The 11348-nt window shown below is 47.3% G+C and overlaps 1 protein-coding gene across 1 annotated transcript; it reads right to left on the reverse strand.

Moving 5' to 3' along the window:
* Positions 1-2359: 2359 nt before the first annotated feature.
* On the reverse strand, positions 2360-5219 carry LOC123183276 (cysteine-rich receptor-like protein kinase 6). Its single transcript, XM_044596051.1, has 7 exons — positions 4334-5219; positions 3970-4095; positions 3711-3853; positions 3423-3633; positions 3073-3310; positions 2844-2994; positions 2360-2769 (listed from the first exon to the last, which is right to left on the reverse strand). Exons 1-7 carry the CDS (start codon positions 5181-5183, stop codon positions 2497-2499), a joined length of 1992 nt encoding a protein of 663 aa, XP_044451986.1. The 5' UTR covers positions 5184-5219; the 3' UTR covers positions 2360-2496.
* Positions 5220-11348: the final 6129 nt, after the last annotated feature.

Below are 11348 nucleotides of genomic sequence, written 5' to 3' on the forward strand. Positions count from 1 at the left end.
CTATCAGGCCGCATTCGTGTGGGCTTGGCCTCCCCCCGTCTTCATTGACCTCACCGGCGGCGACGACGACGGGAAGGGCAAGGGCAAGGGCAAGGCGGTATACTAGAGCAACGTGCGGGCGTTTATTAGAGTTTTTTTTTATTTTCTAGTTATGTTTAAGTGAACTTTGGCCTGTGTTTGACCGGCCATTTATGTATAATTATGCCATTACACAAAGAGCATAGACCAGAAGTCCAGAACTGCATGCAGCAGGAAATGAGACGATATACTTCAAGGTTACAACTGGGCAACTTGGGTCACGGGACACAAACGACGATTTCTATACAAGACACACTGCTCCTGCATGAGTGAGACGAAATACCGTGCATCTGGGCGCACGTTGCAAAAGCGACGTTCTCTATACAAGACAAGAACGTCTTGTCAATCATAAAACTGAAGCACCCCTGCCTCAAGTATACTAGAAGTGATAGCTGTTGCGCGTCTTCCCCACTCTTTTCCACACGTGTTGACAAAATGCTGGAAAGTAGCTACAGGAATTATGTTCATTGTGTGTTTAAATATGTTCGTTGTGTATTAAAGAAATGTTGAATGTGCATTTTATAAATGATTATATTTGAATAAATGTTCAACATAGATAAAAAAAATTCAACGCATATTGCAGAACTGTTTAACTATTCAACGTGTACTTAAAAAAGTTGACATGTATTTGAAAGTGGGAGAAAACTAAAGTAAACTAATAAACAAAAATAAAAAAGCAAAGAAAACTGATAAAACCACGCAGGGAAAAAAAGGAGAAGGTAAAAATTAGAACTAAAAATGAATAGAAAAAACAGCATATTCAAAACCCAAAAAATCGAGAAACATATTAAAAACATAGAAAAAGACAAAAAGGAAAACAAAAACTAGACAGAAAACTAGACGAAAGGTTCTTAAACCAGCCCTGCGCTCATGTGGAAGGCTCCTAAAACCGCTTGACTGGGCTGGCCCAGTCATCAGTCTCACAGTAAGCGAGGTAAAAGTGGGTGGGACTGACAACAGAGGAGTTTTTTAAAAATTGTGAATTTTTTTCCAAATCCATGTATATTTTAATTCATGAACTTTTTCTAATTTTTGTGAACTTTTATAAAATTCGCGAAGTTTTCCAAACTTATTAACTTATTTAAAATTCATGAACTTTTGAAAAATTGTTAATTTTTCAAAATTCACAAACTATTTTTCATTTTCATGGACTTTTTTAAAGCTCGAACTTTTTCAAATTTGTGAACTTTTCAAGTCAACGATCTACTAGCCATTGGTTAAAAGTCAAATTCAAGAACTTTTTTCAAATCCATGAACTATTTTTGAGTCCATGATTTTTTCAAACCCACAAACTTTTTCTCAAATTCCTTACTCTTTTTCGAATTTGTGAAGTTTTGACATGTTTGATACTTTTTTTTATCAAAATCAATGAAGTTTTGTCGAGTTCATGATTATTTTCAAATCTGCAATATTTTTATAATTCCTTGCACTTATTTTAAGTCAACTGTCAACTGTCAGTGGGTCAACCAATCAGGCAATTAGTGGTGGGTGAGCGCGAGCGATCGAGCCGCGGCCCGCTTGAGCTGCCCCGTGAGTGCCAATTAGCTGGCGGGCGCTAAAAGCGTAACTTAGGAGCTCTTAGTTTTAGGAACGTTTCGTCTAGTTTTCCGTCAAGTTTTTTCTTTGGATTTGTCTATGTTTTTAATATGTTTCTCAAATTTATGTGGGTTATGTTTTTTTTATTTTCGTTCATTTTTTGTTCTACTTCTTCTCTTCCCTTTTTTCTGTTATTCTTATTTATTTTCATGTGCAGTTTTATCAGTTTTATTTTGATTTTTATTTTATTTTATTTATTGATTTTACTTTTTTTTAGCCTTTTCAATTTTCCAATACATGTTAACTTTTTAAAATAAACGTAGAACTTTTTTGTGTACAAGTTGAGCATTTCTCAAACACACGTTTAAAATAACAATCCATGTTGAACACTTATTCGAATATATGCTGAACTTTTATAAAATGCAAATTCAACATTTCTTTAATACACACTGAATATATTTAAACACACATTAGGGAAACACAACCATGGTTGTTGTCCAAATTAAAATGAGTGACTGTCTACCAGTTTCCCGCAAAAATTTATCCTCGAGCATGATGTCTGAATTTTTTTCATAATAGTACTCATGCTGACTTTGGCTTTAGTAATGAATAAATTTCCTTTGTTGAAATCCCTATAATGAGTAGCATTTGCGGCTGCCGAATAAACCAACTTTAAGATGGGATAAGATGCTCGATAAGTTGCTGAACAGCAAACCTGTAGTCCTCGTATGAACGAAAGACAATATGACCAGAACCCATTGGCTATTTCTGCTGAAATTGCTGCGATGAAGTAAACTCTATGATCGGGCCTGCACTGATGGGATCGACATGCTTGACCCGGTGCTTGAACTGGCAACTGAAATTGTTGCTATTAAGTAAATTCTATGAACGGGCCTGCACTGATGGGATCGACATGCTGGACCCGGTGCTTGAATTGGCACCAGCGTTTGTAGAGTAGAAGGCCGGCTTCGAGGGAGCAGGGAGTGAGAATGTGTCGCCGCCGAGCATCATGGCCACCGTCGACATCATCGGTCGGTCAGTCGGGTTGCCCTGGATGCACAAAAGCCCGACATGGATGCACCTCAACGCATCGCTCTTGTTCATGGACGGATCTGCCATCTCCAACACCGTTCCGGCCGTCCAATGCTCCCATACCTGCACAATTGTGTAACATCGATGAGCTAAGGTGCACTGCATGTTATCTACATATTCAAATAACAAGCACGTACTGTGGTCAAGAGATCTTGAGATTGATGGGAGTTGTAGCAATCACTGTTCTTCCTTCCCATCACGATCTCCAGGACCAAAACGCCGAAGCTGAACACGTCTGATTTGACTGAGTAGTTCCCACGCATCACGTACTCTGGCGCCATGTATCCACTGAACGAACAACAAAAGTTCATAGTTAGTTAGTTACCTATTGCTGGAAAACTCACTATATTTCATGCTACTACTTACTATGTGCCGACGACGCGGTTCGTCACACCCTGGGTCTGGTCTCTCCCGAAAATCTTCGCAAGGCCAAAATCCGATATCTTCGGGTTCATGTTCATGTCTAGCAAGACGTTGCTCGCTTTGAGGTCACGATGTACTACTTTGAGCTGAGAGTCTTCATGGAGGTACTGCAGGCCTCGAGCCACTCCATTTATGATCTTGTACCTCGTTTCCCAATCCAGTTTTTGACGTTTTTCTTCATCTGATTTTCCATCAATAATTAGAAAATAGTATAATTAAGATCAGTGTGATGTTACATTCTTATTTCAATCTGTGGAGCAAATGGACAATAGAATCATGGCTCAACTAGTTACCGAAAAGGATCAGGTCGAGGCTTCGGTTAGGAATAAACTCATAGATGAGCAGCCTCTCTTGTTGCTCCAAGCAGACACCGATTAGTCTAACAAGGTTCTTGTGCTTCAGTTTCGCAACCAAGGCGAGCTCATTCTTCAGCTCCTCCACTCCTTGTGTTGAGCTCTTGGAGAGTCTCTTCACCGCGATCTCATCGCCGCTTAGGAGAGTACCCTGAGCAAGAAAGTTATGATCAACCACCAATTCTCCAATGTCGTGCCTACTTGCTTCAAGATAGGTTAGTTGACTACCTTGTACACCGGGCCAAATCCGCCTTCGCCGAGTTTATTGCTTTCTGCAAAATCCTCGGTCGCAGCTCGCAAAGTTGAAATGTCAATTAACATTGACTCCACACTTTCCATGCCCTCTGCTTCATCGGTGGAATAATTTGGGTCTGTTTGAACATAGATGCCATTGCAACCACAGGACACAAGTTCATAAGTTGTTTCATTTTAGGGTTGACACTGTAATGTAGCCAGAGAATTTTGAGTGACAAAGTGACATACATACCTGGTTGCTTTGCCTTTCTCAATACCTGCCGCCTCCTCCATGAAAAGAGCCAAGCGACGAGGTTTATGGCTGCTATCATAGGCAGCAGAATGATAAGAACCATGCCAGGAACACTGTACTTTCTCCCTGTACAATTTGAGACAACACATGAAGAGCTGAAATTGATTGGGGAGCAATGGATGTTGCTTGATTCATTACATACATGTAGCACTATCTGTGGGTTCAAATATAAGAGTTTTCACTGATTGTTGTGTCACCCACGTCGAGCAGAGCAGCATATGAAGCAGAGCAGAGCAGAAGAGAGGAGAAAAAAGAATGCGAAGGTGAAATATAGTAGTAGTAGTACTAGAAATCAAGAGCTCACCCTCTGCTGTCGCGGATGCAGGAGGCGTGGGCACTACGGCCGGCGCCGGCGCTCCAGAGCTCGCCGACGTTGCTGGCAGCTGCACGATCACCGGGCCATTGATGAAGGGCTTGGTCTCGTACTCGAAGCTGCATCGGGGACCAAGAAGCCTGCCCCCGATACTGTCCGTAAACTGCACCGGCAACTGCGCAATCAACTGAGCGAGGCAGTCCCGGCACCGGCCCGGCGTCAGGTCGGGGGTGCACTGCGCCCAGCTGTACACCTTGGGGAACTCCCGGTCGAGGTCGGCTTGGCCGGTGGCGTACCGGCGCGTGGAGTTGTACGCGGCGTAGTCCGCGGTGGCGTTCATGAGCGTGGCCACGGCGCGCTGGTACCGGCCCGGCTCCGACGTGGCGTTGGCGTCGTTGCGGACCGTGTAGGTGAGCTCCACGCCCAGGGGGCCGGAGTCGTCGGCGGAGAGGAACTGCACGTCGGAGTAGCGGAGCATGCAGGCGTCGTAGTAGATGACGGCTTCCTTGAAGCCGGGGCAGACGTTGGGGAGGTTGGCGAAGGCGTTGGCGAGGCAGCTGGAGCAGGCCCTGGAGTTGGCGTCCCCGCGGCAGAGCGCGAGAGCCGTGACCTTCTCCGGGACGGCGCCGGCCTCGGCGGTGGCGAAGAGGTTGGGCGACGCCGAGGCGTTCTTGGGGAGCGCGGCGGCGACGAGGTTGAGGTTCGCCTGGTACACGCTCTTGTCGTCGTATTCGCCGCTGTCGCCGCACACATGCCACGGCTCTCCTGCGGCGTGGCCGCCGGGCGCGAGCAGTGCGAAGGCAACGATGAGCACAGACAGGGCTAGACGGTGGGCCGCCATTGAGCAGCACGGTAGGAGGATGTAGCTTTTGAAGAGGGGTAAAATTTAATAGCACTCACAAGTTGCCGACCATGGCAGTTGGCACCGGAAGCCGCCATCCACTCAGTGCAACTAGGAGGGTCGTCGAACCAATCTGTGGTTGGACGGTTAGAGAAACTGTGGTATCCCTAACCCATCGGAGTTCAATCCTGATGCTCACATTTATTTTTGGATTTATTTCAGGATTTCCGGCGATGTGCATTCAATGGGAGGAGACGTTCTCGTCGACGATGAGGCGCCTACGGTGACTTCGTAAATCCCAAGATGATATGCCGGCTCAGTCTTTCGAAGGTGCTCATAGGGGTAAGGTGTACGTGTGTGTATATGAGTGCTTGTGTCTGTACTGATGTTCAAAGAAAACTAGGAAGGGTCGTGCTTAATTTGTCAACGTTTACATGTAGCAGCTGGATGTTTAATTTTCCTTGATTTAACATTTTTTCACCAATTATCTCATTGAACAGTTTTTAATCCGGATTTTTCCATTTAGCTTGCTGGTTCTTTATTTACCACATTTAGGGAAAGGGTTGCCAGCTTTTACCCCATTTAATGATCTATCACATGATTACCGTTTGTCAGATACACTACATTTGACACTTAAGTGTCTCACTATTACGTTTTAGAAGGCAATGTTTACGTTGTAATTGGTGTTTCTACATTACAAAAGTTGAATCAAGTATAAGTACCGGGCCTCCAGGGTCTGCGTTGTAATTTTTATCTTCCCAAGGTGTTCTTTATAATGTTGTTTGCTGATGAATAGAGCTGAGGGCTTTCCCGCAAAAAAAATAAGTATCAGTGTATTCTTTTTTATTTGCAAGAGAAATTTTTAATCTATTCATCTTCAATCTTGATGGTACAAAGAACACTACAGGTAATAAAAATTACAATCAGATCCATGGACCACCTAGCGACGACTACACGCATTGTAGCAAGCCGAAGGCATGCCGTTGTCATCACCCCTACCTCACCGGAGCCAATCAAACCTTGTTATAGTATACAACCAGAAAGTCGTCGTGCTAAGGCCTTGTAGGACCAACACACCAAAGCAACAACCATTGCCAAGCAAGAAAGTTGTAGATCAGAATATCAAACATGTACACAAAGACGAACAAAAACCAGATCCAAACAGATCCACCAAAGACCAGCTCCAACCGAATCCCGCGAGATCCGATGGAGACACACCTCCACATGCCTGTCGAACGCGCCATCGGCACGCGGATAGTATATGAGAGACATTATTCCTACTGAGAGACATCACCGCCGCCACACAGACCCAACCAAGATGCATAATCTAACAACAACGAGAAAGGGATCCCTCCCATCGGCGGGGGGCTGAGATACAAAATTTGATAACATCGACAAAAAATGAAGGTAGATCTAATGACTATTTCGTTCAACAAATGAAATAGCTTCTACTCCCTTCGATCCAAAATAAATGTCACAATTTTAAACTAAAGTTGTTTTCAACTAAGATTATTTCAACCTTAGTTTAAAACCGCGACACTTATTATGAATCGAAAGTAGTAGTATACATTAGCCATCTACCTATTTTTTTGTTTGTTATTAGCATTCAGGTAGAAACACAACGAGGTGATCGATTTAAGACACTCTAGCAAATTCTTCATAATATCGATTACCATCCGTGCTATGGAATGCCCTTCATAATAATATAAAGGCTACGGTGTGCGAAACGCGGCGGAAGCTATTAATTGACACTCTTTTCAGTGGAAAAGTGGCTCTGCCATTCACGGGTTGCAGATTGAGTCCACTATATATCATCGTCCCCAAGCTCCAAATATGGAAGCTTGCACGCTCAGTTTGAATCACGCTTCATAAATTATGCAGTTCGACAGACGTACGACAACTTTACTAGAGCGTTTTTCATTTTGATTGTGATTGTCACAACTCACACAGATGGTTATTATGACAGTCGCTTCGATATTGTTAATCTTCATACATTAGTCAAACATAACCAAAAGTTCGAGCTGTAAGGGAGGGCCGGACATTATACTCCAACACTCTCTCTCACGTCGATACTTACTTGATCAATGAATCAGAAAAAGACTCTTTAGGACAGCCAATCAACATAATCGATAAACGAATCCTAGCTATGGGTCGCACAGCCCTCGGTGGAGATCATAGAGATCAACCTCCCCGGAGGCGGCACGGCGCGGAAACGATGGTGGAGCTAGGTATAGAAACTTGCGGCTGGTACCATGTTAATCTTCATGCACTAATCAACGCAACTAAAAGTATGAACTGTGAGTGGCGGACGGACATTATACTCGAACAGATACGATATCGTTGCTAGAGTTGATTTTTTTTCTGAAAAGGAAGATAACCCCGGCCTCTGCATCAGAATCATGCATGCAACCATATATTATTAAAAACGCAAAATCCAGCAGCCGAACAAACTCAACTCGGAAATAAGACGAAAAACTAACCCTAAGGCCGAATACCTCGCGGCAGTAATTTCCCCAGATAGTCACTAACCCTATGTTACAAGACACAACAGAGATAAAAAATACACAACTCCTAGGCTATGCCTTCGAGAAGGAATCGCCGCACGTGCGTCGATGATGGCGAGTCCACCACAAGGTTGAACTTCAGATTCTCATCCCCAATGCCAAGCTTCAATTCATCACCTTCAACAAGGACACGACGGAGGCGCGCAACGACATAGCCCGATCTGAGATCTTGTCTTTCCACCGAAGTGCATAAAATCATCGATGAAGCCTCCTGTACCATCCGCCCTTATCCGTCTACCGACGCCTCGATAGCCGGATACCTCTGGAGAAGACAATGGAAGACAAAGATGTCCCATACCGCCTGCCTCCTGCTACTGCCGCACCACCTTCGATCCAACAACACCAGGCTAAACATGAGCCCTCCACCAAAGCCACCGTGCATCACCTGCCGATAGCAGGCATGACTTGACGTCTCCACATAAGATGCCGTGCATAACATTCGCCGGTAGCGCATCCACCGGTGGCTTTACCTGCCGGCGACAGGCATTGCCTGTCAACTCCAAAAGAGTCACATGTATCACCTGCTGAGCCGCATTGAACCCGATCTGTTGATGGAAGGGACGTCCCATACCACCACCAGCCTCAGAAGGCCGTCACCACCTCGAGATCCAGACTTGAGTCGGCCACATGACCCCGGAGTCCGCCGACGTTCATGAAGAGGGGCCGCCGCCCTGATTCCGGGTGCTACAGGGAGCACCCACCGTCGCGCCAGCCGCTGTCGTCGCCCATACAACGGCAGCCGCCGCCGCGATCCCGCTTCAAGCGCCGTCGACGCCGGAGGAAGCTCCGGCCGCCATGCGCGTCCTGCGACGAGCACGGAAACGGGATCCCAAGATCCGCTGCCAACGGTGCCGCCACAAGGACCCACCACCTGGCCCGTCATCCCTGATGAAGGGGACGCCGCCACCAACATGACCGGATCCGGGCCAGTCGTTGCCATCGCAACCGCCAAGACCGGATCCAGGCCGGAAGCCGCCGCCGCCACTGTCGGCCATGCCCAGCCCCACCACCATCCTCTGATCACACCCAGCCGATCACCACATCACGCCCAGCCAAACTCCACCCGCGCCGCCAAGTGCCGCTGCGCCGCCGTGGCTTGGATCAGGATGGCGCCATCGCTGAATCCGTCGTCCCGCGCCGCGCGACATCGAACGAGGAGAGGAGAGATCCCCGCCGCCGCCTACGCCGACCAGATCAGCGGCGCGCATTAGCGGCGGCGAGGGAGGGAGCTGGAGGAGGCCTAGCCCCGGCGGCGGCTAGGGTTTGCCCCCTCGGTTGCTCGCCGAAGCGACGCGAGGGGGTACGTGAGTTCTGTTTGAGTGGCGCCGCGACGACCACCTGTAGGTACTCGTGATAGAATATCTACCTACGACCGTATACTCGACGTGCTGCTAGAGTCTATCTAGCCATACCTCTCAGCTTGACTTTGAAGTCCACATAGTCTGCCGGACGAGCCGGGACGCTAGGAAACCATGGAATTCCCGAGTGGCAGTCCGTATCATCGTGTAGACAGAGCGGAATCCCGCGGGGTCAAAGTCCTCAAGGCAGGCGGCTACGAAATCATGCGTCAACCAAATATTTTCACAAGTGTTTAGAAATCATCTTTGGCTGAACCTCACCGGCGACGACCCATACGACACCGCGACGCAATTGGCGATGCAAGTTGTTGCGTTCCGTTTTGCCGTCCATGCAGAAACGGCCGGATCATTGTTTAACAAGTCACATCGTCGTCCACTAGACCACGGGCACGGCTGCGCATCTTGCCAAACAATGGATTACTAATTCTTTAGCCGGTACTTGGTCTTCACATAAGATGCTTAATTTTGACACGGATGGCTTTGCCACTTGCGCGGGCGGCTGATCAACTTTGACTCGTCCTTTGGTTTCCACTCGAGGACCCACTCGTGGAAAACTGGCGCGTCGAGGATTGTGGTGAAGCCAATGGACTGGTTCGTCTCGCCGGGTAGGTTGAGCATGGTGGTGGGGGACATAAGGGAATCTCTATGCGGACCCTTTTAAACCGCCCGTATATGTTTAGACCATGTGGTCCGGACGTGTTTTTGTCATACGGTCCTGTATCCGTCTGCCAGCGGGGCCGAAAGTCTTTTTTTTTCTCGCAAACCAGAGGAGGGGCTTTGCGGACGTCCGAACCGCTGCCACACACGTGTCCGACAACTCTGCCCCACCCACCCACCCACCCCACCCCCATCTCCTACGCTTTCTATCTAACACCCGTGCCGCTTCTCACCCCGCATTCATGCCGGTTTAGAGCATGCAACATCCGACATTGATGCCGCGTGATGTGACCGGACGTGAGGGTGGCACTGACAGACGCGACCTCTCGGACGACGGCGCTTTAATGCGGACGCAGCATCCTGAGAAACCAACTCTGGCTGTTGCGCCACAATGAAGCGGGTTGACCATCTGTTCGGCTGCCTTGGCCACGGCTATTTAAGCCCATCGTCGATGTCGTGCACAAAGTACTCTGATGCACATGTCTTGGGCCTCGACACCGACAGACGGCTCCGGAGGATCGTGGCGACACCGTCTTGCTCTTCCACGGCCGGCTCCTCCGCAAAGGAGGAGATCGTCATCTCGTTCGGCGATGAGGAGGACCAGCACCGCAACATCGGTGTCGCCGCCGCAGACGCTCGTCCTCTCGCAGGACGCGGTGTATGCGATGAAGGATACTAGTTACAAGGAGCAGATGAAGCTGATGCTCCGTCGCTCACTCCTCCACATCCATGGTCTGGCGGCGCAACCGGAGACGCTTCTCCGTGTTGTCAAGCCGGAGCCCGCTTCCCCTTCCCAGTCTCCCCGCCGCATCCTTGAAATTACCCGGGATAGTTTGCTAGGGTATTTTGGATTGCTTTTGCTTCTCTTGGGTTGTCTTTATGGACTACTCGTAACAAATTTATGATTGAGCATTTCTTTTCCAAACTGTCATACTAACTAATTGTTTTAAATGGTTGTCTTTATTCAGTAGTGGAGTCCTCTCGCTAAAGCCTTGGATGTTGATGGTGTTGCATTGATGGTTTCCAAGATCCGCGCCTCCACTATCACCCTATATTAAGGCCCTGTTTGGTTCATAAGTCCTAAGACTTTTTTTAGTCCCAACTTATAAGTCCCAAGTCCTTAAAAAGTCCCTACCTGTTTGGTTCCTGGGACTTAACATGGACTAAAAGACCATATTACAACTATAAGTCCCTATAAGACTCTCCTTGAGAGTCTTATTTCATAAGTCCCAAATGCCCACTTTAAGTCCCTATAAGTCCCTCCTGTTTGGTTTAGATGGGACTTATAGGGACTTTTTTAAGTCACTAAACCAATAAGTCACACCCTCTAACCCATGACCCCCCGTGGAGAACCGTCGCAAAGTTTATGTGTTTATTCTCAGGCCTACGCATCCTTTGGTTTGATCGTTTAGGATTTGTACGTGGCTTGTTTGCCGTGAACTTTTTTATCTATGCCTTCCTGTTGAACCTTGTTCTGAACCTTGCCATAATGTCTTTATTTATAAAGTCGGGCTCCTGCCTTTTTTCTAAAAAAATGAACACGGTGGCTCTACATGTTTATCCATACATACCAACACACACGTGTC

The sequence above is a fragment of the Triticum aestivum genome, chromosome 1D, assembly GCF_018294505.1.
Source record: "Triticum aestivum cultivar Chinese Spring chromosome 1D, IWGSC CS RefSeq v2.1, whole genome shotgun sequence".
NCBI lineage: Eukaryota > Viridiplantae > Streptophyta > Magnoliopsida > Poales > Poaceae > Triticum > Triticum aestivum.